The following is a 27,998-nucleotide window of genomic DNA, read 5'->3' as shown; positions in this document are numbered from 1 at the left end:
CAAGCTTTGAAGTTTAATTAAAGAAAGAAGTAATGTGTGAATGCAAGCGTTCATTCATGGGATTCGTAACTGATGGTAAAGTATTAAATGGAAATTGTGTTAATTTCGCCTCATTCTATACATAAGGGATGGATGTGAGCGATGGCATGAATTTTCATTCTAGAGGCGAAGATACTTCTGAATGTAGTAATAATGTGATAAACGAACAGGCTTCCTGTGGAGGAGTGGAAAAAGATGACAACAGTTGTGGAGATTCCTTATCATCAAGCGTGTCAATGACAGATTCGGATGCTCTCACTTCAGATAACTCATTGGATGAATTATCAGAATCAGAATCTATTACAGATGTTACACCATTACATTCCCCCTATTGTTGTGATAGTCCATTACCACAAGGACGCTGTGCAGATTGTAAAGCAACTTGTTCAAATCAACTACCGATGACGGTTGGCTATAGCGAAATGCAGAAAAATAATTCAGATTCCTCTGGAAGGATGGAAGATGTAGCATTTACAGAGATGAATTCACCACAGGCGACCGAATGCAATCAAGCAGGTATAAATGTTCTTGTGGAAGCTGTGAAACGATTGGAAATTCAAAAAGAACAAACTACAGTTGAAAGACATTGCCCAACACCGCCATCATCAAAAGGCAAGCGAAAGAATATGTCATTCTCAAACGATGATGTTCGTAAGATTGACCAAGAAAATCAACGACTTTTGAAAAAAATAGTTTCGCAGCAGAACCGATTAAAACCTAAATATCCTTTACAAGCTCAGCTTGGACATATGTCATCATCAGCTATAAACAGACAAAGACAACAAAGACAAATAGACATTGATAACATGGTAAGCACTTGAGTGCAAAACTATTTACTGAGTCAATGAATAACTTGTTAATTGAAATAATATAATCATTTAATATAATATATTAAATGATATATACCTGAATAATGAATGAACATAAAATATTGTTCCTTTCCTTTAATAATTGCATGTATAAGCAATGTAGTTTATAGAAATGTCTTATATTTTTGCATGCAAAGATTAATTTATATTTATTAATATTAGTATATGAAATGTATTGTATTATAATAACCAAGTTCATTCACAAAGATGAATGATGTATTTCTATCAAGATATTCTTCTCTAAGAGGGATACCAGACTATTTCAGTAGTGTGTGTCCTTCTATGAGCTTATTCGTCCAATAAATTGTCACCGACAATTTAATTTTTCAAACTCTAGTGTTCATAAATTATTTATTTTTGGGTTTACATGAGCTAACAAAATAGAATTTATGCCTCAGCAAGTTAGAATGGTTTAGGGCTGATAGTTTGCTTGTGATAATACCCAGCCCAGGTTCTATTGTAATTTATTATATTAACCTTTTAAAATTAATTGCATGTAAGTGGTTTCTTTAAAGCACAATACATTCTACAGCCATTATACCATTTTTAAATAAAATGGTTAGTGACAAAGTAAAGACCCAAGCTACTGTTTAGAAAATAATTAATCAGTTGAAACTTTTCACCCACATTCCCTCTGTTAAGGAATATCTGTGGATATTTTGCCTTTTGGGGGTTTGTTTATGCTTACATTATCTATAAATGCATCCGTGAGAGTTAATATATAAAACCGCACAGTAAAATGGTTAATAAAAATAACTGAATAAACCCATGTTCAGTTTTTGGACTCCCACGGCAGCATTGCAGTTTGAAGCATCATCACTTCTGCCTGAAACATCATTTGGATATAAAATATCATTGTCAGTAACTGAGAATGGCAAGTTGAATTCCAAATCCAAAATTTCTAACAGTTTCTGAATTTCTTCATAAGAAACGCATTTATGAAATGTTGATGCTGCCTATAAATAATTCACTTTTAAAATGGGGTGGGGACTGCCATCTGTTATTGACAATTGAATATAAACAGTAGGAAACATAAATTTAGTTTTGTGTTTATGAAGTATTAGTAGATGGCAGTATAGTAAGTACCCCAGAAGATGAGGAAAAATTAATCTCATATTGGGCAACACTGAATGTTGTAATCTGTAACAGTATTAGACTGCAAGTGTAATTACATAATGCCGCAGTATTAGTATTAGCCATATAGTGCAAGGAAGCCACAGGCCTTCACTGCACTGTCCAAAAAAAAGTAAAACTATATGGCTAATACTGTAATATTGTAAAATCACACTTGCAGTCCAATGCTGCAGAGACTGCAACATTCTGTGTTGCCATATGAGATTTATTTTCCTGATCTTCTGGGGTACTTACTGCCATCTACCGATAAGAAAATACAAACTGTGCTTTCCTCTTCACATAGGTAACTATCCCGTTTACTGATAGTTTTACGTATGTCACATAGGTAACTCCTGTTTACTTCGAACTGTCAGTCTCAACTACCTGTAGAGGCAACTTATTCTGGTAATCAACAACACGCTGGTGAAAAGAAAACTTTCTACAATGTAGTCTAAACCTCTTCCCCTGTAATTTGAATTTATTGCCCCTAGTTCTGGAATTCTTTATAACAGCAAAAATTCTGCTTTCTTTTAATAACCCTTCTCAGAGCCTTATAAACCTCAATGAAGTTCCCTCTAAGGTGCTTGGTTGCCAAGCTCTGTAGCCCACATAAGCCTTTCTTGGTATGTCACCCTTTTGCAATTCTCACTATGCAAGTTGCCCATCTTTGGACCCATTCAAGAAGCTCAGTGTCTTTTTTAAGATGAAGTCTCCATACTGGACCAAATGTGGGCTTTCAGTTGCCTTATACAGTGGGATTATGGGATATTGTTCAATAAATCACCATGGGCTTTCCTAACTGCCTTTTTATACCACTCAGAGAACTTCATATCTACCTGTATTGTAACTCACAAATTCCTTTCTTCCCCTACTGGTTTTAATTATTTTGTTCCATTACTGATGCTTTCAGCAAATGTTCACAGGTTTCATACCATTGCATGTCTGTATCTTTAATTTATGTGTTTCATTCCACTGCATGCCTGTATCTTAATTTGTTAATGAATTAGACATTGCATGTCTAATTCATTAACAAATGAGGGATTATGTGGTTTCATGTCAAGATCTTTGATGCAATCCCTCATTGGGGACATGGAGACTCCATGTTTCTGTAACTGTTTCTGAAGTGGACAGTGCAAAAATTTACTTCTGTAAATTGATGGCCTTCCTGACCATTGTACATCCTCAGTGGAATTGGTTTCAGACAATTTTTCTCCCAGTTTGAATCCATATTCTTCAATGGTTGTGTTGCTGCCATTTTGAATCTTGTTTTAAATCATTCTGGATATCTTCCATGGTTTTACAAGTATGTGACCTTTTCATGAATCCACATATTCATCAATATTCTCTCCTCCAGAATGTAAGTGGGCTGTCCAGCCATTTCTTATACAGCTTTATAATACTAAAAGTAGCTGTTGCATGGAACAGACAAGAGCTGCTGTTAGTAAGTTGTATATTAACACATTTAGAAAAAGCACATAAATAATATATACATTTCAGCATTATCATCAGCCATTAGCATCTACTGCAGGAATCAGACCTCTCCAGTATGATTTGCTTTGAGCTTTTCTCTTCCATTTTAGTCTTCCCCTTCTTTGGCTTTTGTCGTATTTCATTTTGAGTCTTTAAAATTGCATTTTTAATGTAAAGGAATAGAGTGTATATATATTCTATTCTTTTCTTTATCTTTTTTGCTTTCTATACTTCATTTTTCCATCCACTGAGCTATTAGTGTAACATGAGGGCAGTGTGGATGCTATTATTATCCTTTTCTCTATGCCATCTTTGCCTTTTTTGTGCATTACTTTACACCTCCTTTACCACACTTTATTTTCTTTTTCTCGTACCATTTGCCTTTACTTCTGTTCCACCGTACGTATCCATTTTTCTTATTTCATCTTCATATCACATACAAAGCCTGTTCTAATTTACCAGCCTGCCTTTCCTTCAGATTTGCCCTGTTTATCTTTAATTTCCCATCAAGTCCACTTATTACTGCATGCATTGACTTGTTATTGTTTTAACTGCATATTTAATTTTACCCTAATTTTGTTGGGTAGGCTGCGTTGGGACTACCCTCCCTATTACAAAAAATTTTTAAGAGTCTATTTGAATTTTATTTTTATTCTGTCAGAGTATCCTTTTTTAATATTTTTCTTCCATAGCGATACATAGGCATAGAAACACAGTTTATTGATCAGTAGTCAGGTGTAGTCCCCCAAAGAATTACCTGCTTTATCTATCAGCTATTTATAGCATGCATCAAAAAATTTACAATATCTGATGCATGCTATTTATTGTAATCATTAATATTAATCATTTATTTTTACCTTTCCTCTGTAGCTTCATTCCATCTAATTTGGCTTTCTAATTCAGCCTTTAATTTTTATAATTTGTTTCACTTAGGTTTTTTTGCCTCCTTTCCCCTGTCATCCACCCTAATTCTTCTCTTTCTTTCTATCCTTTCCTCACTAATTTGGCACCTTGTGCTCTTGACATTTCCATCTGTCAGTTTTTTTTTTTTTTTTTCACTTAATTATTATAACTTTACTTATATACTTTTGTATCCTTTGTTGCTGCCTCGTGCACTTAGGTACATTTACCATATAGCCTTTATACTATAACTAAATACTTATATCCCCACTATTTCCATATATTGTGTTACTTTAAGCTTTATATATACATATATATGTGTGTGTGTTTGTTTGTTTTTTATTTTATTGTAAACTGTTGATATTTTTTGTCAGTGTGTTGTATTACTGTTTTCTGTATTTTTCATATGCAAATATCGCATAAATTGTTTTGACTATTAATAGTTCTTCAGTGACCATAGTTTGTTGTTTAAGTCATAAATGAGTATTATAATAAATCTGATTGTGTATGATATTTACATTATTGAAATGTGTAGTTAATAAAAAAAAAAAAATTGAGGTGGGGGACGCTGAATTTTACTTCTAACATCCTAGTTGATTATGCAATAATGGATTTGTCATTTTCAGAGTCCTCAAGCAGAATACTTTGTGTCCCATATAGTACAAAAATATGTGTATGTATGTATTTGCACAAAATATAAAGAAAATGGATTTTTTAAATTAATTAATTAACTAGTATTAGTATTATAATAGCTAAATGATGCTAGAAAGCGCTTTTATGCATCTGCCTAAAGGGGGCAGGGATTGTCAATTTCTCACATTTTTCCATTTGCAAAAAAAAAAGACGACTATACAGTTCTACTTTGAACTCTACCAAACTCTCTACCTCACCATGGCAGGAAATTTATTCCAGTGATTTACAAAATGCTGACTGAAGGTAAACCTTCATTCAGCATGAATGCCCACCTTCTGTTTATTCCATGTAGCTCACTTTTCCAGCCATTTGTTCCAAACAGACTGATTGCAGATAAATGAGTGATTCTTATATTACTAGGTTTGGATGAGTAACTGAACAACACATTGCAGCATAGTAGCAACTTGCTACCAAGCTGCAATTTCAAGATACAAAACCAGTCCCTGAACTTTTTGATTGCACCTCATAAAGGGGATAATAACATACTTTGCTCTATGTGCAAAGGTACTATATATATCACAGAGCAGTACGTGCCTCCTAGCCACTTGTTTACATCTCATAGTCAATTTTGTATCTGATTGTACCATAACTCTGAAATCTTTTTTATTCTGAAACACTTTCTTCTCCCCGTAGCTTATAAGTTACTTCTGGATTACTATTCCCTAGGTGAAAAACATTGCATTTCTGCATTAAATTTTAGTTGCCACTAGTTACCATTTTTAGACTATATGTACAACCAATCTAAGTCGTTTTGAAGCAAAATGGCATAGTAGCCATTAACCACCCTTCCTACCTTTAAATCATCAGCAGACATTGACTTACCCTGTACTCTATCAACAGTGTCATTAAGGAAGTTTGTGAAACAAGTGTGGCCCCAGTACCAATCTCTGAGGGATTCCCCTTGCAGTATTGGTCCCCTGGTCAATGCTAGTTTTGATCTAGATAGTTTGGTATTTGAGCTTATGCCAGTAAGTAAATTGAACAAATACCGGGCATATAAATATCCAGTATTTTATAATTAAGTAAGCTTTATTATCATTTTATAAATTTTTTAGTTTAAATTTTAAAGTTATAGATTATTTTTTTATTGATATCTACCCTCTTTCAATGAAAATTTTTTTCCCCCCAAATTTTTCTTGTGCCCCAAGTATTTTTAATCCAGCAAGCCAAGCTGCTTTGAAGTGATTGACATGAATGCAGGAACTGGAAGTTGTAGATAAATGAAATTGAAAGCTTCAGATGTAAAATTATGAAAACTGATAGTGCTCCAGTTTTTCTGAGATCACCAACAATCCTAATAAAAAATGCATGGCTCATCATAGGAGTGACCATGGAACAAGAAGTGTTAACTGTGGGATAGTGCTTTACAGGAGTGCTATGATGGTATTTTAGTGTATATGTAAAAGCACCTAACAATTAGATTACTGTAAAATCAATTAACTTTTACATTGCAGTTATCCCCAACTTTGTGACAGTTCCCTCTTACGTTAGTGTTCTGGTGTGTACACATGGTGGCACAATATCAATTTAAAAATGAACTTAATCTAATTTTAATCAAGAAGGAAATCGATGGCAGTTTTATTTCTGATCACCAAAAAGAAAACTATAAATAAGTTTTTTTTTTCTGATCATAAAAGACGATATCGTTTTGATTCTAAATGTTGAATTTTTTTTCTAATTATAAATAGATAACGCAATTTTTTTTAAATTGATCTTGTGCACTTTTTATCATTTAGAATTAAATAAATTTCATTGCAAAGCATTGGGTCTTCATTTAAGTCTGTGATATCATTTTGTTCTGTGATTCTGTTAGACCAGGGCAGCTCATTCCTTCATTGTGCAACCCACGTAGGCAGCCAAGCATTATGCATCCCCTTGAGTTTAAAAGTGGTGTGTCACAAAATATAGTTTCACACTGACTTTCGAAAATGTCCATTTTTAGTAAATTTAATTTTTCTATATTGTTTTCTTATGATGTTTTATGTTTCTTCCTTGGTATTTAATTTTATTATAACCATATGATTAAGAATGATATTAGTGTTATGCGATAATTGTTGGATTTTCGTATTCAATTATTAAATGCAAAAAATTTAACTGTAAATAAACATTGATAATAGAAATTAAATTCTCTTTTGAAAAATGCATGATTAGCGGTAAAAGGACCTATTCTTATGACCCACTTCTCACAAGAACCCACGTGGCCCACGACCTTCAGCATTTTATCTGTTTTGGCCCATAGCCAAAAAAAAAGGTTGGATGTCCCTGTATTGGGTAGATAATAGCTCTTCCTGGCAGCTTGTGGTTGTTGTTCACTAGCAATTAAGCAGTTATGTTTTTGGCCTGTCATTAGTGGATTTTTTTATTTTATTATCTTTTTGACCTTTTTAAATTAAAAATTGTTTTCCTAGAAACAGTGGCTGGTAATGATGTAACAGAGATAATGCTAATATTCTTTTTCAATAAGAAAAAGAAAAGCCTAAAATGCCTAAATCTTTCTTTCAAATTAAATACCAAAGTAATTGAAGCTTATGAATTTTGGTTTGTGAAACAATGAAATTGGCTTCAAATTTATCCTTCCCCATGTGACTGTGGTGGCCATAATAAAAGACAAAATGCAAATTGCTACCCCAAAAAATAATAGATTCTATTATTTCTGGGAAATACAGAATGTGCTTTATGACGTTAGGCTAGAAGCCAACCTGTTGTTAAAATTTCTGGCTGTCTGTATTGGAATAACTAACTAATAATCCACACATATAGTATTTTAACTGGAATGAAGAGCATCTTATCTATCTCTGTCATAAGTGTATTTATGTACTCTTTTTCCAAAAAAAAAAAAAACAAGATTACAGTAGTATTCATTGCTGGAATCGTGGTAGTCACTTAAAGATACCTCAAACACATGCACTTATACTGCACCAGCCAAAAAAAAATTAACGTAATGAGGACAAAAAATGTAACTGTACAGTGTATTTTGAAATTCAAACTGTCACAATAACAGTATCTTACCTTCAGATCTCACATATAGTTAATATAAATTGGAGGTGATATTGTGTAATAATTTGTGCATAATATAATATGTTAGCAACTTTACAATTAAGTTACACCCATATTAAAATCATTAACGGCTTAAACACCAGTTATGTAGGATAGTTTCATATAAAGTGAAAAATTATTTGCATATAATAAATATAAATGTATTTTGTTCTTACTACAAATATAAAATATATATGGACTGATGTAAATACTGTTTTTATGGTTTGTCAAGAAAAATTCAAAATTATTATTATATGTAATTGGTGTATATTTTGTTGTTTCTGAGTTGTATTTATTTTATAGTAACAAAAATTTAATAAAATTTTATTACAGTCTTGATTTTTGTTGTCAAAATACAATATAATCCTACTGAACACTAGTATTAAGTTTACGAGAAGTAAGTCTAAGATGCATTAAGGGCTTATGCCTCAGGCTGCAAGAGAATTAGACTACGTACAAGTTTTCGAAGTAGTGCAATATCAGGGCAACTCGTGAAGGTATTCAAGATATGAGATATAACTTAAATGATGCCGCTTTTGCAAAAATTTGCTAATTTAGAGTTTAGCTGTTTACTAATATGATGCATATGCACTAACTTGTACGTGAGAAGCAAGTTTAAAATTTCATAAAAATTTAATTTAAACGGATACAATAACTCACATGTATATGTATAACATATTCCTTTTCTACATGATGCTAAATTTACTGCTATGATTTTTGTTTGGTGGATTGAATGATTCTCATCATTCCCAAAGTTTTTATTTTTTGATTTAATGAGATTTTCATGTTTTGCATTGATCACTAAGTTTTGTATTAATCAGTTATACATTATGAAAGCCAATCTTCAATATATATCTGTCCATGATCTTTCCCTCAAATTTAGCATCTCCAAAGACCATTTTGAAAGGTCTTGGTGGGGAATTGAGTTTATAACATTAACCAGAATTAAAGGATTATTGTTTTCCTAGAAACTGTAGCTAGTAATGGTGTTAAGAGAGATAATTAGTACTGTTTTTGATGAGAAAAATTCTAAAATGTCTACAACTTTTAAATGAAGTGCCAAAGTAATTGAAACTTGTGAATCCTTCTCTCTGAAAATTCTTGAAAAATGCATATATATATTTTTTTGTTGTTGTTGGGTTGTTTGTTTTTTTTTTTTTTTTTTTGAAAATCTCAAACACAAAAGGTATTAATTAGAACCTGTAGTACTTAGTATCATGTATGAGTTCAAGGCTGAGAAGAATTGTGTGTGTGGTAAACGAGACAAAATGGGGGGGTTTGTGTGGTCAGATTTTGTTCTTACTCATATTCAGGCATTTATTAAATTAGCAAAATATTCATCTGGAAAGAGAACATTTGTCTTGTTGATGGTCACATGACAAAAGTATTAGAAAATATGTTTAAATAATATAATAAATGTGTAATATGATTTTTTTGTTGTTAAAAAACAGAAATATATTTATTAAATTGATATAATGCTTAATTTAAAAAATGCTATACTCCATGTAAAATTAGCTCATTGATCTCTGTAATATAGGAAACAACATTTCCCACACCCAGTACATCAGTACACTAATTAATTTGCTGTTTGTTGGTGGCACTTCTAAATCCACTCTGGATTTCTGCATTCTGTTTATGTGTATCGGTGAAATATGGTCTAAGTCACTAATGAGCCTAAAAACTAACAACTATTTTTGTGTATTAGGATCAATAAATTAATTACTTCATTAAATCCATGTTGATTATGGTGTTTCTCATATAATTTAAGAATTAAATAGCACACCTGATCTAATTACTTAATGTCATCCCTTGCAATATAATTTTAAGTTTTTTTCATGTCTCTTGGAGACTGCTGATTTATTATAGGTATGTTGTTTATAGGCCGAATTGGTCCACAGGCACATTGTTTGGACAAAATACATGTCGGTAAAAGCAGGGGGTATCTTATTTCAATGTAGGAGCTGAAATAAACTAATTTTAGCATTAGCATTAGTAGAGGCATATGATACAAGAAAGCAACCTTATGGCAGCATCAGTCAAAAAAAAAAAAAAAAACGCTCCCATTTCACCCCTCCGTTTGTTCCAAATACCTATCCAGCTCAGCCTTAAATTTATTTAGGCTATCAACTTTCACAACAAAGGATGGATATCTGTTCCACCAACCAACTACCCGCCGGCTAAAGGCAAACTTCCGCACATCTATCCTACATCTGTCTTTCCTCAATTTGAATTTATGCTCTCTCAGGTGATTATTCTGAGCAAGAGGAAGAATCCCATCAACATTGAGCATGCTCAAACCATTCAAGGCTTTATATGCCTCAATCAGATCACCTCGCAGGTGCCTAGTCTCCAGACACTGTAATTTGCAAAACTTAAGCCTCTCTTCGTAAGAGCAACCCTTTGTTCCATTCACTGATCTTGTTGCCCTTCTCTGTACTCGTTCCAACAGCTCTACATCCTTCTTGAAATGAGGCCTCTAGACCTGTATACAGTACTCTAGGTGTGGCCTGACCATTGCCTTATACAAGAGGATAATCACCTCCTTATCCCTGCTAGAAAAATTCCTGTATACCATTGACAAGACACTATGAGCTACTCTTGCAGACCGTCTTCACTGCTCAAAAAACTTCATATCTGCCTGCACAATTACCCCCAGGTCTTTTTCTTTTTCTACCACTGTCAGTATATTACCACAGAGTTGATACATCACTCTGGGGTTACTGCTTTCCATATGTCAATTGTCAATGTTAAACTTCATTTGCCGTCTCTCAGCCCATCTACTCAACTTTTCTAGATCCTGTTGCAGCAGCATAGTGTCATTAGTGTCCTTAACAACCCTGCCAACCCTCGTATTGTCTGCAAACTTGGACATTAAGCTTGATATACCATCATCAATATCATTTATAAATACAGAAAACAACAATGGACCTAACACTGAACCCTGAGGGATTCCACTAATAACATTAGTCCACGATGAGCAGTGTCCATTGATTACCACTCTCTGTCTTCTCCCACTCAGCCATCCCTTTATCCATAGCAGCAATTTGCCTCCAATGCCACACTGCTCCAATTTGTGCAGCAGTCTTCCATGTACAACAGTATCAAAAGCCTTTCTAAGATCCAAATATATGATATCAAAGTTATTCCCTGCATCCAGTTCCTTTGTGACCACATCATAGTATCCAGTCAAATCGGTCAGGTAGGACTTTCTCTTAACAAAACCATGCTGTGTCCGAGCTATAACCGAAGTCTTATCTAGATGATCCTGCAGTGCTTCTTTAACCAGTGCCTCCATTAATTTTCCTGGAACAGAAGTTAAACTAACAGGTCTATAATTACTTGTGTCGCCCTTTGATCCTCCTTTGTGAATTGGGATCACATTTGCACATCTCCAGTCCATGGGTACCTTCCCTGAGTCCAAAGAAGCTCTCATAATTATGGCTAAGGATTTGCTTACTTCCTTTTCTACCTCCTTTAATATAACTGGATAGATCCCGTTGCTGTGTTGCTTGCTCTTTTGTCTGGAGACTTTTTGTTCCCTCCATTGACGGTGTATTCTCTGGTCTGGACTGTTTAGTAGTGGTTACTGTCAATAAATTAAAGATTGGCAGAGTCATTAATGATCATTGCTAAGCAGCACTCCTCCAGGATGACTTGAACAGACTTCAGAGATGCTCAGAGAAGTGGCAACTATGTTTTAATGCTGTTAAATGCAAGGTTGCTATTCCCCTTATACATTTGGGGAATAGCATCCTGTAAAAATAAATTAAACACTTGGTGAGGTTGAATTAAAAACAGTGGAGGAGGAAAGGGATCTGGGAGTTACAGTACAGGCAGATATGAAGTTTTCTGAACAGTGTAAACAGGCAGCCAGGAAAGCCCATGGTGTCCTATTGATGATTTATCAAATGTTATCTAGTAGAGATAGGGAGGTCATATTCCCATTGTATAAGGCAAATTATAAGACCTCATTTGGAATACTGTGTTCAAGTGTGGAGGCCTCATCTGCAAAAAAAAAACATTGGGCTTCTTGAAAGGGTCCAAAGATGGGCAATTTGAATGGTAATCAGCAGAAGGACAGCCATTTGAGGAAGAACTGCAATTATGCGGACTGTAGAGCTTGGAAACCAGGCAACTCAGAGGTGACCTGATTGAAATTTATAATGCTCTGAGAAGGATTAATAAAATGAATGAAGATGGAATTTTCACTGTTATAAAGAATTCCAGAACTAGGGGTCATGAATTCAAATTTACAGGGCTTGAAGTTTAGATTAGATTGTAGGAAGTTTTCTTTTAGCCAGCGAGCCATTGATTGCTGGAACACGTTGCCCTCGCAGGTAGTTGAGGCTGACAGTTCAAATAAATTCAGAGGTCAATTGGATAGTTACCTGTGTGAGGAGGAAAGCATATAATATGTATTCTCTTATCTACTTCGATGTTTTTTTTTTTTTTTTTTTTTTGCAAGTATAGCAAAACCCTGTGATTTCCTTGCACTATGTGTCAATACTATTACTGTTATATTTATAATATTTGTTTCCTCTATTAGTAATAGAGGGAACAAATATTAAAGATCAAGACATTGCCGTTCAATTTTTAAATTGATAGCTGATTTTTAACTCTGCTGCACTGTAAAAATTAAAAACAAAATTAGTAATTTTAGGTCAGCTTCTGGATAAAAATGTCATTTTTAAAATGAGCATAAGTGTAAGCTTGGCACTGACAATTGAGAGAATGAAAAGTTCTCAAACAGAATGAGAGAAGAATGGAATGTGGTGTAGTGTATATTATCTCATATTAAATACACAGAGATTGAGAGATTTAAGAGTTTTTTTTTTTTTTTTTTCCGTTTTCCTACTCAAAACCACAGTTGTGATCAGGAAAACTATTAAAAAAAAAAAAAACTTTGTGCTTTAATGACAGTGCTGGGGAAAACTTTAAACCAATTCTTGTAGCAGCAACAGGAATTTGTCTATTCCACTTTGAGTACAGCTACCAGTTTGGCTGTAGAGAAGCATATTGATTATGCCTTGATATTTGAGTTCATTCCCATTCCAAAAGTGTTTGATGAGATTCAGGTCTGGACTCTGGGTTAGCTGGGCAAATTGTTATGCTTTTTTCTCTCAAACCAGGTGTTTAAACTGTTTGTTGTATGCATTGTGTTCGACCATTAAAGTTCCATTTCCATAGGCTGCCAGAGTATTGGTACCATGATATTGTCCAAGATATCATTCTGTACAACTTGGCATTGACTGTTTTTTGCATTACAGCTAATGGGCTGAGTATGAACCATAAGGAGCAGCCACACACCATGACCTCCTGAGAACTTCATGGTGAGTATAATACTCTATGGTAGATGATGCTCCCCAGGCATTCCTCCACACGTGCACTTAGCCATCTGGTTGATACCATATTGGGATATCAGACCTGGAGATTATGATGATTACTGTTGATTACTGACTACTATATGAAAACAAGTGCCACTCTTCATGTAGCCGTTTTGGTGCTTTTTGTCACCTCATATGTGTTAGGCAACTTTTTAAACCTGGCAAGCACAACCATTTAATTCTGAACAGAATCAAAATATCAACTAATGTTGGGGGAACAGACTGAGTTGGAAACAAAAAAAAAAAACTCATACTTAAAAAACATAATAAAGAACAATCTTACTAGACAAAATACTGCAAACATCATGAATCAATACAGTAAATCAGTCTTAATGTTATGAATATTGCATTGATTCATGGTGTTTGTGGTTAGTGATTTTTTTTTAGTAAGGCTGGTTCTTTATTATCTTTCTTTAGTATGAGCTCTTTTCATATTTACAAATGAGTTCCCCCCCACCTCTTTTCAATTTTAGTTAAGGTTTCCATTCTATCCATATTCAAATGGTTATGCCTACCTGATTTAAAAAGAAGTTGCCTAATCTTCACTTCAAGTCTTTTTATTATGCATAACTGTTCGCTGATGCGGTGACAAATAGCACTAAAACGGCCAAATAATGTTGACATGTTAGTCAATAGTCATCTTGTAGCTGGTTTAATTAGTGTTCCTCTGTTGATTAGCAGGTCTCATATTTGATATCTCAATATGAGATCAGTCTATACAAGTTTCAGCCATCTGATATTATTATTATTATATGGTGTGGTGTGAGGCGTGTGAGCAGTAACTCTGCCATGAAAACCCATACTGTGCTGCTCCCTACAGACCATGGATGCAGACTCCTGTAGATATATGGAGCTGAAACATGTTTTCCAAGGATGTCACTCAGTTTGCGTCACCATTTTCTCCAGGGATCAGTAATTTCTATCCATTTGTGTTTTTGTTCCACCTGACCATTTGCACATATCTGCATCATCCTCATTCTTCTATCTTTTCACTGCCCAGACTGTGATCGAATACTTTATGAGGATTAAGCATCTTTGGCACTCCATAGGAGTCCTCAAATGGATAACACAAATGAGGTCTTCTTTGGGACTTCATTTGTGTTATCTCTGCTATTGCCTGCATGCTTAAACTTACCAGCTTTGCATAAATCTCATTTGCACTATTCACTATATTGCAACAAGGGATATCAAACTTGAATTAAATCAATTTGAACTAAACTAGTGTGTGAACTGTGTGCCAGTACATTTTTTTTTTGGGGGGGGGGTCTCTCAAAATTTTTGTACTATTACAGTCAAAGTCGTCTTCCCAAAAGGACCTGCCCTTACCTAGGATGTTTGTTGTTGGGTAGCTTTGCCACATTTTAAAACCTGAAAAGGAGAGCATCAAATTTTTCAGCATGAAATATGAATTTTGGGTATATAACACTGTAAATAAAAAAAAAAAAAAAAAAAATTAAATTCATTGTAAATATATAAATAACTTTTCGGAAACAGCTGTATTATATGAATTTGATGCATTTCTTTGATTCAGTTTTTACTTTTTAGTTACATTGTGTTTGATAAGATCATCTCTTCCTTTAATTGATATTTCAATAATCACACCTACATAATTAAACAATACACATAATGTTGACCTTCGCAGCTCTTTTATGCATGGGTATTTGTTTTCTCACCATTCTGGGTATGACGTTGATCATTTTGGCATTTTTAATATGGGTATATAGTAAATAAAAACTGGTTAGTTAAAGTGTTACATGTAAAGTGAAACACTTTAACTACCCAGTACTGTAAGATTACTAATTGTCAATACACTTGACAGCACATGCAGTTACTCTTCCAGTTCCCACAGAAAGAAGACTACACAGCTTATCACATCTGTGAGTTGGTACTCAATAAATACAGATAAAGACAAACTTTAGAATAAATATACTTGGGATGAGCAACTTTGAGGAATCTAACAAGATTGCCATAAACACTTTTGCTTGAATTTATTTATTTTATATTAATTTGTAAAGCCAGAAAATTTGACATCCAAAGGAGAATGACTATTTAAAAACCAGACTACTTGGCTTAAAGCTGGATAAGTGGCAACTGGATGTGTGGGTGGTTGGGAGCGGGGGGACAAAAGTAGATGTTGCAATTGACAGATAAGAAGGCTAGCTAGTCTAATGTTGTCTAAAGGGTAGGTGTTTTGAGGAACATTTAGCAAGAAATTATGCATTTCATTTTAATATTGGTATTAGTAGTGACAAATAATGCAAGAAAGCAAGTGTATACAGCATCAGCCAAAAAAAAAAAAAAAATCCCACATCACCAGTCCATCCCCTCTGATAGTTGTAGTTCTTGAATATATTAAAATCCACTTCCAAAACAAATGGAAGTTTGTTTCAGCGATCAGCCATCCACTGGCTGAAAGCAAACTTCTGCACATCTATCCTGCAACCATCCTCAATTCGAATTTATACTCCCTCATGTGGTTTCAGCAAGAGGAAAAATGCCATCAGCATTCTTCCTCTTATATGCTTGTTCAATCCATTCAAAGCCTTAAACACCTCAATTAGTTTACCTCACAAGTACCTCCTAGTCTCCAGTTGCTGCTATTTACAGAACAAGCTTTTCTTGGTAAGAGCACCCCTTTGTTCTCTTAACCAATCTCTGTGCCTATTCCAGCATATCCATACCCTTCCTAAAATGAGGTCTCCAGGCCTGTGTGCAGTACTCAAGATTTTGCCTAACTATTGCCTTGTACTATGGGATAATTACTTTCTTATTCCTACTGGCAAAATTCCTATATATCATTGACAAAACCCCTTGTGCTGTTCTGGCAGCCTGTCTATACAGCTCAAAGAACTTCACATGACTGCACAATTACCCCAGGTCTGTGTCATTTTCCACTACCCTGAACATAGTACCACACTGTACATTAATTCTATGATTACTTTACATTTGTCAGTGTTAAACTTCAATTGCAATTTCTCAGCCCATCTGCCTAATTTTTCTAGATCTTGTTTGGGGTAGTATACCTTAATTACTGTCATTAACCACCCTTCTAACCTTTGTATCATCTGCAGACTTAGGCATTAAGCTTAGTACCTGTTTTCTCCCATGCAACCATCCATTTATCCATAGCTGTAACTTGCCATTAATGGCACACTTCTAAATTGTATAGTAGTCTTTCATGTGCAACAGTATCAAAAGTTTTCTCGAAATCCAAGCATATAACATTGCAGTTATTTATTGCATTCATTTCTTTTGTTACTGCATTGTAGTTGTTTGTTTGTTTTTTTTTTAAGGAGCATTAGCAACTAAGGCCATATTGCTTTGAGGATATGCGGTGGTCATTCCCTGACCTTTCCACATCCTTCGTATTTGGTGGTCACGGGCTCGAACCCTGGTCTAATCAAGAAGTGTGTGTGTGCTATGCACTGCTGCTCCTGCCCACCTGGCTATATTCAATCAGATTGGTCAGATGAGATCGCTCCTTAACGAACTCATGCTACGTCTGAAGTATAATTGCAGCTTTGTCTGGATGGTCTTGCATTACTTCTTTAACCAGTGACTCCATTATTTTCCCTAGAACAAAAGTTAAGCTAAGAGGTCTGTAATTGCTCATATCACCTTTGATTCCCCCTCCCCTTGTGAATTGGAGATAACGTTTATTCGTGTGAACATCTCATGAATCCAAAAATGCTCTTATAATTATGGTTAAGGATTTGTTTGCCTCCTTTCCCCATTAATAAATTACATATATTAATGGTGAGGCAGATCCCATCCATCCCAGGTGCCTTATTTATGTTTCACTTCAACAATTTCTCTTCTACTTTCAGTTATCACAAAATCATTTAATTCCGTGTTAAGAGTTTGATAAACTTCTGGCATCCCCTTCCCTAAATTCCTCGTGTGAGGCAACCTAAGCAGAATCATCAACAGTTAAACCATCAACATCAAGTAGACCACCAATGTGATTCAACCCTTTACTTCTAGTGTTTATATATGTGAAGAAGTCTTTGCATCTTTTATTAAGGACTTCTCATAATTTGTTTTCAAAGATCATAATAAAAATTAACGTATATTTTCTTAATAAAAAAAATTACCCCATCCAGATCCCTTGGTCTTCCCTGAATAAACCCCTAAATGAAATAATTCAAATCTTTTATGGATGCACCGTTTATATACATATCAGTTTTTAATGTCAATTATTATTATAAATATGATTATTATTATAAAAAAGAAAAATAATACTCCATTGGGAAGTTTTTAAAAAATGGGTTTTCTCCTTCAATGGTTCTGAATTCTGGGGGTTCCTCTTCGGGCTTCTCTGAGCAGAATTTTAAATGAAATGGATGATGAAAGGAGGAAACTGGTGTATCCCATTAAATCATTAAAAAAAAAATCTCTTTACTACAGCAAACCCTCAGTTTAATAGATTGTAATTAACAGTAAAGTAAATTTAACCCAAAGCTAATGAAGAAGCTGGCTTCCTTTCATTTATTGATGTGATTACAGACAATCAGATAAAAAAAAAAACTGAAATACTGTATGAAGGCATTTTTCTTTTCTTTATCACCAAAGTAACTTGTTGCAAATAGTGTACCTAAGTTGTGTTTACAGTTTTTGCTATTGTGAAGAAACTATAAAGAAAACCAGAATTATATGTCCCGTACCTTTTAAAAGATTCATATCACAGAGAGTGATATGAATTTTCGTCATAATCACTTGAGCAACAGTTCTTGAGAGGAGTTCTGACCCTAAAATAAGAATCAATTTGAGTTCTGCAACTAAATGATACAGTAAAATTTTAAGCTACTTTGCTCCTCACAACTGGCAAGTGCAGTAAAATACAGTAATACAATATGTAAAGTTTTTTATTTAATCTTATAGCTTTCATTCTAAAGTGCTATATAATGCTGTACATTCTATCAACTTTGGTTATTGTATATTTCAAGTTTGAGGATAATCAGATTTAGTGGGCAGGCTTTATCCCAATTAAACTGAGGTTTTGTTGTAATTCAGAAAGAACAGAATTTTAATTTATGTTCATATCAAATTAATATGTTTGTATTACCAACATATTACAAATTATTAATAATATTAAAAGTTTATTAGTTTTTCTTTCTTAACTTTCCTTACTTAACTATTTGGTTTCACTGCCTTAAAAAAAATAAACATTCACCCATACATATGTACCGACAGTAAACTTGAAGTGGGGTCACAGCAAATGTATTGGTTAATTTTTGGGGTTGTGACAAATATGTCAGCTAATTTTGAGTCATGACACAAAAAAGTTGTGAACCACTTTGGCTAGAGAATTGCATATTAAAGGGAAGGAGAAGAGAAAGCTTACAAAATAATCCAGGGAATGTGAAGTGTCGGTATTGCTAGAAAAACTGCAAAATTGGTCAAAATAATGCAAGGAAGCAAAAGTTTTACAGCATCAGCCAAAAAAAAAAAAAAAAAAAAAAAAACACCCATTTCTCCATTCCATCCAATAATTTGTCCAAACCTTCCTTAAATTTATTCAAACTATCCGCTTACACAATATTATGTGTTAGTTTATTCTAACAATTGATTACTAAGAAATTTTCTGTTTATATTCCAGGATGACTAGATAAGGTGAAAGGCATTCACAAGATAGAATGAATATAAGAACATTATACCGCATTTAGTAGTCGTGTGGGCTTGAACCACGATCACTCAAAGTGCATGCACATTTGTATCCTTGTGCTTGACTCTACAAAGACCTGACTGAATGTGAATTTCCATACATCTGTTTTGCAATATTCCTTTTGCATTTGCAGTTTTAATTTGTGTCCCCTTGTGTGTTTCACCTAAGAAAGGATAAAAATATGCAATCATCATTTAGGTCTTTTAACACTTTTAAAGCTTTATACACTTCAATTAGCTTACTGTGCAAATACCTAGTTTCTAGAGATTATCCTAAGAATATCCTATTGTTCCCTCAGCTAATCTTGTTGCTCTTCTCTGCATCCTTTCAACAAATCTATGACGTTCTTAACTTCCATCACTTGCACCCTTAAATCAACAAAGATGCATGGTGTCTGTGAGACTCCTCTTTTGTTTTTATTATAAAAAATAAATTTTTAGCTTTTCTACTGAGTTGAAAATGGTGAGCTGTTTATTATGATTTGCTAGACCCAGTTAAAAATGGTTGAAAATAAACAAAAGAAATCAATAATCTTCTTTATCTTTGCCTTCTTCCCACGTTTATATGGGGTCAGAGAAATCAATAATAATAAAATTTTTATTGTATTTTTTAGAATGTTCAGTTCCCTGGATTGAAACACAGATGCTTACGTGAAATCTGATAGATGCAATGTGAATGACTGTGTTTATCAGATGTTTGCATTTAGCTAGATAAACTAAAGCTCTCAGGCCTGTCTCACAGGTGTCGTGTGGGAATGGGAATCGCCTAGAATAAAGATAGATGTTTTTGCTCATCTTTTGTCTGTTAAATGCCAAACAAAAAAATTGTCTTGTAAATCATAGTACATCAAAATGAAAACAGAAAATACTGTATAACCAGTTATACAGTATAAAGTACATAACCAATGTACAGTGTAGAAGAATAAGAGAAATTTACCTCAATATGATACTTAGAACACTTCCGTGTGACACTCTCCAGAAGTTAAAACGAATATAAAATTAACGCAAAATGATTACAAGAATAAAATCAATTAAAAACAATTTTTTTTTTTTTAATTTTAATTTTAACATATATTTTGAAAAACAACTTTCCTTCCGTACTTTAATTTAAAATATTTTAAATTTTTTTAATTGATTTTATTACTGTAATCATTTTGCATTAATTTTATATTCGTTTTAATTTCTGGAGTGTCATATGGAAGTGTTCTACATATATCCAAATACAACGTAGATCATATTGAGCATCATAGCTCTGTTTTATACTAAATATAAAGTACAGTATATAACCAGTTATACAGTATAAAGAATATTGGTGGGCAAAGGTACATGGGAGGATTTGATTTAATTTACAAATTTAAAAAAAAATAAATAACTGAAAAATTTTAAAAAGTGGCATGTTAGATGCCATACTCCCAACAGAGGAATAAAGCAATGTCTGAAAGACTTTTAAATATCTTTACTAAACAAAATAAAGTAGGCAGACTTAAAATTATGGGCTTTTAACAGTGTTAAAACTATAATGCAAGGTCTGCCACAATAATCTAACACTTTTAAAAAAGAAGGCAATGGGGATAGTACTTAATGAAAAATCTACATAAAAGTGAACTATACACTTAAGAATTTTAAGGAAACATTTTGTGTTTTGAACAATACTTTGAAAGTGTCCTTTGGACCTTTGCAAGTATTCATTCATTCTTGAGCACAGGTTTTCCATTTACTCTTTGTAGCATTATCTGTTGGTATTGTTTGAATTTCTTTTCAAATTCAGTACTTTTAGCACAGTGGTAATTTAAGGATGATTAACATACATTTGAGGTTTCACAACTATCTCCTACAAGAAAAAGTTACATGCCCAAATCTGTGCATGTTGAAGGCCATGACATGTACCCATTGAAAGAGATATTATGATCTAAAAACAACTATTGCAAAATATCCATCTGTTCTGGCTGTAAGAGCTGTCACCCAGGGCTTTATTTTTGTGATTGTAAGCCCTAGGTGTTCTGAGGCCTCACCACGTTACATCAATCAGTAAAGTACCCTTTCATTACATCCATTTTTTTTGGTTTTGAAGTTATTTCCAGAACACTTATTCTAGCACTAACTTACTGAATATGAATATCATATTAAGATATATGATATCATATTAATACCAAAATCATATTAAGCAATATGATGTTAATGATTTTGCTAACACAAAAAGCCGAAAGAAGAATTTTTCTTAAAAATCTGTATTATTTAAAGATTAGTTTCTAGAATTTTATTATTGGAATAAAATTGTTGAATTATATTTTACTGGGTCCCTGTTTTTTCTTTGGTTCTAGGCACAGTGCCTAATCGAAAAGACAGCCCTGCCGTCACCCCTTCCAGAAACCGTATCTATTTGCCATTCAAACAGTGGTACAGCACCATTGTTAAGAAAATAGACTTCATCTGTTGCAGTTGCATATCCAGGTATCATAAGGGGGGACATGGCAACCAGGGTTTTGAGTTGTTTTTTTTTTTTTAAGAATGCCTCCTGCATTCTTTTTCTTTTCAATTTTTTGGGGGGCATATTCCCCTTCTGCCCACCCTTAAATATGCCCCTGATCTGTTATAATCAAGTTGTTCATCGGGTACTAACTTCATTTAAAGATTGTGAGATTGCTGGAAAAAAGCTATTCATAAGATAATGTCACAATTTCTCGGTTCATGAACAGCCTTATGCAGTACATATTCACATTAAATATGTACATTGCCGTTGTATGCCTGATAGAGAAATGTTGCAGACTTCACTCAATGGCTATTCTGTTTTCTGGAATACGTACTGTAGCCATTTTCCTATAGTTTTTTGATTAATTGCCGAAGCAGTTTCTTGGAAGAGTTAAAACTACAGATTTGTTATATTAGAAATATGCCTCAGCATCAAAGGTGTGATTCTTTGTATTCAATTGATTACTGGTGCTTTTTCAAATGCCTATAAAACAGAAAAGGTGAAGTTATCCCACATCTGTGATTATTGAGATATTTGGTTTTCAGATGTATCAGATTAATATGACAAATCTTGTATATATCTGTTGCCAAACATGCTATGTAGCAGCTGAACAAGTTTAATTAGCAGAATAGATGGCAGACTTGTGTTGATCTATCCATTTTTAATTGTTGAGACACAGCTTCCTATTCTTACCCCCCCCACACACACACAAAATAACACACATACATTCTGATTGTGGTAAATGATGATGTTATACAAATAAGTCATACCACTTCTTTCCAGTTATGAGATAGGCATCATTACATTATTAAGTCACAATTTCATATTCTTCATAATTAACTGCACGTTGTATATTATGAACTCCCACTGAACAAATTGTTTGCTACTTGGTGGGTTTTGGCAAACACTTTAAATGAAACAGCAATATACTTCTCCACTGGAACAGTATATTTTATTTAGAGTACTGCAATAACGAGGCAACCCATAGCAGAGTGCCTGCACAATTCACCCCCAGGGGCTCACTGGTGAGTGTGGGCTTGGCACACCCAGGGTCCTGAGCTGGATATTATCATTCTTCTCTTCTTGGTGATTCCCTTCTACTTTTGACTCTCTTTCTCTCTCAGGGTAACTCGGAAATTTTTTTTTGGCTGGTGCAGCATAAGCCCCAGGCTTCCTTGCACCATATAGCTAATAATGATAATAATAATAACAATATGAGATCAATACACTGAGCAGCAAACTTAGTTTATTTAATGCTGTGCCCTTCTGTACAATGATGTTATATAGCTCTCATAGCATAAGGCTTTTGCCATAAATCCATTTCAGATTATGAGCTTCCAGAAATCAGAATGTGCATTATAAGCCAATAGACAGTGGTTTTCGACCTTTTTTTAATAATGACACTCCTAAGTAATTTATTTCATTTTGCGGCACCCCTTCTCAATTTTCTGCCTGTTAGATCCGATTCTCTCTCTGTATATATATATATATATACACTATTCTGCCACTTTATTAGGTACACCTACCTAGCAGCGTGTTGAGCCTCCTTTAGCCTTCAAAACAGCCTGAATTCGTCTAGGCATGGATTGAACAAGATGCTGAAAACGTGCAGGAATGGAGTACCGTGCAGACATGAGTGTGTCACACAGTTCCTTGAGTTTTGACGAAGTTATAGGCCTGCAGCAAACAGCCCTTTCCAGCTCATCCCAAAGATGTTCAATAGGATTGAGATCTGAAGACTGAGCGGGCCACTGCAGCAAAGAAAAGTCATTGTCATGTTCCTGGAACCTTTCCATAGTCATTCGGGCTTTGTGCACCGGCACATTTTCATGCTGGAAATAACCATCTGACTGAGGATAAACTGTCAACATGAACAGATGCACTTGGTCAGCAATGATTTTTAGGTACGATGTGGCATTCAGACATGAATCTATGGGTATCAATGGACCCAACGTGTGCCAAGAAAACATTCCCCATACCATAACACTGCCCCCACCACCTTGCACAGTAGTTGTCAGACATAACGAGTCTATGGATTCATGTTTTCGCCAAATTCTGAGCCTTCCATCAACATGATGCACCAAGAACTTCGACTCATCAGACCAAGCAATTGTTTTCCAATACTTGATAGTCCAGTGCTGGTTTTGCTGTGCCAACAGGTGGTGTGCTCTCTTGTTCTTCATTGATAACAAAGGCGCCTCCGTAGCCAGGTGGGAAGGAGCAGCAGTGCGTAGCACACGCTTCTTGATTAAACCGGGGTTCGAGCCCGTCACCACCAAATACGTTGGATGCGGAAAGGTCAGGGAATGACCACCGCATATCCCCGGAGCAATATGGCCTTAGTTGTTAATGCTCCTAAAAGCCAAATAACAAACAAACAAACAACAACAATTGATAACAAAGGTACGCGATATGGCCATTGGCTGTTGTAGGCCATTTGCGACAAAGTGCGACTAGTGGTCCGTTGTGATATTTTGTTCTGCTCATCAAGGTTGTATTCTGCCGTGATGTGCGACATTGTGGCCCGTCTGTTTGCTTGCACAATTCTAGCCATCCTCCTCTGACCTGTCTCATCAACAAGCGATTTTCTTCCATAGGAGTGCTGTTGAGAGGATGTTTTCTGTTCGTTGCACCATTCTCAATACACCTTTAAAATTGTGGTTCATGAAAAGTTCAGGAGAACTGTCTTTTCAGCGATGCTTTGTCCAGCACATCTTGCACCTGCTAACATGCCACATTAAAAGTCCGTTAGATCACTCCTTTTCCCCATTCTTGCTATGGTTTGTACGCTTAACTGATACTAGAAAGGTTCTGCTACATTTATATCCACAACTGTGGTCATGTGACTGTCAACATTATGGGACAAACCATTTGTGTGCACAGCAGGGGTGTACCTAATAAAGTGGCAGCACAGTGTATATATATATATATTAAAAAATATATGTTATATGAAAGTTATTACAATAATATAACTATAAACAAAATTACAATTCATAATACAAATTATATAATATTTATATATAATAATTTTATTCTTTATATAGAGATACTAAGTAAACATTGATTATAGATCACCACAAAATTAAAAAGATACCATACACCTTTTTATAATGAAATAAACATATAAATTTAAAAAAAAAAAAAAGTTTTAAGTAAATTAAACCCAAATTACGTGGCACCCCTGGAATGCTGTTGCGGCACCCCGGGTGAAAACCACTGCAATAGAGGCTTGCAGATATGCTACCCATAGCCATCTTTTGCTCTGTCCACACTATCTATTAAAGAGGACATGATTAGTAGAAAAGAAAGTAGTTGGAGGCATTAGATATTCCAGTACTAATGCTGTAAACCAATATAATCCCCAGCCTTTTTTAGTCCAGCACTGCCTTTTAATATAAAAATGCCTTCCGGCTAGGAACATTTAAACTATGGGTGGCAAACTATTCTCTCTAATGTGTCACATGCCACCCAAAAATAATAAATAATTTGGAAGGGCAAAAAAAAAAACCTAATTTTCAAGAGATAAAGACTAAAATAAGTGCTTGAAATAGTAAAAAAAATTAAAACAATTTTTATAAATGAAATTTAATATAAAAATAATATATAGTCTTATAAAGGTATGCAGTAATTGTCCTTAATAAGGTGACTGAATCTGTTTCGGACTTGTAATTTGTTAAATGTTTGGCTTGACTTTGCCACCCAACATGAAGTTATTATCAAAAATCAAATTATAATTTTTAAAAAATTGCCAAAAAAAAGCAATTGTTACATTTATGCAGTGATATTCTCTGCATCCAGTTAGATATTGTTTGATTTAGTTTCATCAGTTCAAAGATCAGAAATCCAGAGACTATTCAATTTCATCGTTTGTAAGTCCAAGTCGGACAACTGAAACTAACAGGTGCAAACTTTCAAAGTTATTTGCTTACTGCCATCTGTTATGAACTGAGTACAATTACTTGGAAATACATAGCAGCACCTACTTGGATATTTATAGAGTCTAGAAATAGTTATAGTTTTAATATTTAGGTGGATATTTGCGCATAAACAGATATTATTTGAAGCAACTTTCAAAATGTATACATACATACATATATACTGCAGGGAGTCTGCATATAAAAATTGTATCTGTAAGTGTAATTCCATGGGGCCCACACATGAAAAAACGTGTACACACACACACAGTGTATACCTGGACACCATGAAAGAATTAAGGTGTAATTTACAATACAATACATAAATCAGTTGTATAGTTTTTTATGTCATTTTTTTCTAATAGAGAAGTAGGCCCACAGGTTGGCTACCCCTGATCTAAATGTTTGTTGTAATGGGAGGGGGATTAGGTTTTAACTGAAAAGTGTTCTTGTTTATACTCCAGTACAACTATGAATTCAGAGCAATTTACAATATAATTATTTTAACAGTGAATGCAGTCATTAACTGTATTTAGCAGTCATGCAGGCTTGAACCATGGTCCACTTGAACACACATGCTAATGTACTCTGGTAGATGATCATTTGGCTGTGTTGGCCAGCCTATATCACACAGCATCCCTCCCCCCTCACCAAGGTACTTGAAATGTACGCCCAGATGTGAGCCCCCCCGGGGGCTCACATCTGGTGAGTATGGGCTTAGCACACCCAGGGTCCTGAGCTGGATATCATCATTCTTCTCTTTCTTGGTGAATCCCTTTTACTTCTGACTCTCTCTCTCTCTCTCTCTCTCTCTCTCTCACACACACACAGGATAACTTAGAATTTTTTTTTTTTTTTGGCTGGTGCAGCAAAAGCCTCAGGCTTCCTTGCACCATACAGCTAATTATAATAATAATAATGCCCACAAGGCATTTCCACACTTTCCAGATGAGGCCTGAATTCACTTTCCATCCAGACAGGAGAAATTTTTGACTTTTTTCTCACCATGGCTAAATTAGTTGGTTTTTTGCAAGGATTTCATGGTTTTATATCCTAGAAACTCTGGCTTATAAAAGCAAAATAGGCAAGCTTTGCAAAGAATGCTCATAATTATAGACACATTATACTGACACCACATTGCCTTGGCACTTAAAATGAGCCTGTCATTGCCACATTACAGAAATTTTTGTCATGATGTCAATAGCAAACTGCTTTCTCTAATACCTTGTGTATCTGAAGAAAGCATGTCACTACGTGCAACTGAAATCACTTGTAACTGTTTTGCCTTGATTATTAAGTGTTGGCATAATAATTACTGATATAGTCTATTGAGGATAGGAATGCGCATTCCTGAACACATTGGCCATTTATATATTTTTGCCTATACATATACATTTTAAAAAGGTTTACAAATATTGTTTTATTCTAGGTAATTGGCTACGAACAACCAAAAAAATATTGATGAAATAATTTAAATTTTGAGGTTATAACTCATATGATACTATAACTTGATAATAGTTATTGAAGATAAAGGATATTGCTATGCAATAAATGCTACAGAACAGTTTTTTTTTTGTCAAAATACATGTTTCATACCTAACCACACCTAATAATAATTGGTGAGCCATAATTTATTGTCCTTAATATCATTATATTAAGCAGTTATGCCACTTATTTCAAAAGGTCTTACTTTGAATCCTGTTCTTGACTGGAGGAATTTCTAAAACATTTTCACTTGGAACTGAGTTAGCAAGTCTCAGGTCACAGATGGCATTAAGTGGGCTCCCATCCCACTTGTACCAGTTTTTCATCATACAGATAGAAAAAGTGGACCTGTGTACACACAATTAGATACTTGTAGAAAAGTATCCATTAAGGTAATTGGCAATTGGAGCAGTGTTAGTAGTTCAAATATTCAGTGTGATTTTAGTCGTTTATTATGTGGAGATGATAAAGAGTGGATAATGCACATAAGATTTATCAACAGCAAGAGATATCACTTCTTGAAAAAATAAATTTTCTACCAAGATCAGCTTGGAGGAAATTGCACATAGAAAATTATATTTTTCTTAAAATAAAATTAAATCAGATTTTTCCTTTATCAATTTTTTATTGCAATACAAACTATTATTTCCTTTGGTTATAACAGTATCTTTTTAATGTATCTTTTCAGTCACTTTTAAAAAGAATTCAGGGAGTGAAACCATCTTGGGAAGTAAGTAGGAATCAACTGTTGCGACAGAGCAAGTGCATATCCCATCCTTCCTGCAGAAGTGTGAACCAACTGCCTCCATGCACTTCAAGTGCTCCAACTTTTCAAGAGAATGTAACTAGCCTTCATTATTCAGAAGAAAACCTGCTACTACCAAGTAACATTGAATTTTCATGTAGTTTTTCAGTTACAGAGCTGAAATCTTCTGAGGAGATGAGTTGCAGTGATGCATAA

General features: G+C 34.4%; 1 protein-coding gene across 1 annotated transcript; it reads left to right on the top strand.

Annotated features, from left to right (window-relative positions):
• Positions 1–22: 22 nt before the first annotated feature.
• Positions 23–27,998, top strand: LOC150079643 (uncharacterized). The gene is made up of 2 exons (XM_090383153.1): positions 23–848; positions 27,726–27,998. The coding sequence occupies exons 1-2, from the start codon at positions 129–131 to the stop codon at positions 27,996–27,998; spliced, it is 993 nt and encodes a 330-aa protein (XP_090239279.1). The 5' UTR covers positions 23–128.

The sequence above is a fragment of the Mastigoproctus giganteus genome, chromosome 10 (assembly GCF_048544385.1).
Source record: "Mastigoproctus giganteus isolate SK-2022 chromosome 10, ASM4854438v1, whole genome shotgun sequence".
NCBI lineage: Eukaryota > Metazoa > Arthropoda > Arachnida > Uropygi > Thelyphonidae > Mastigoproctus > Mastigoproctus giganteus.
The sequence above is the reverse complement of the archived record's forward strand: the minus strand, read 5'-3'. Positions and strand labels throughout refer to the sequence as shown.

Coding starts and splice junctions, on each gene's coding strand:
- LOC150079643 (XM_090383153.1), top strand. CDS start 129: ATGGATGTGAGCGATGGCATGAATTTTCATTCTAGAGGCGAAGATACT. Junction 849..27,725: donor AAATAGACATTGATAACATG/GTAAGCACTTGA, acceptor GTATCTTTTCAG/TCACTTTTAAAAAGAATTCA.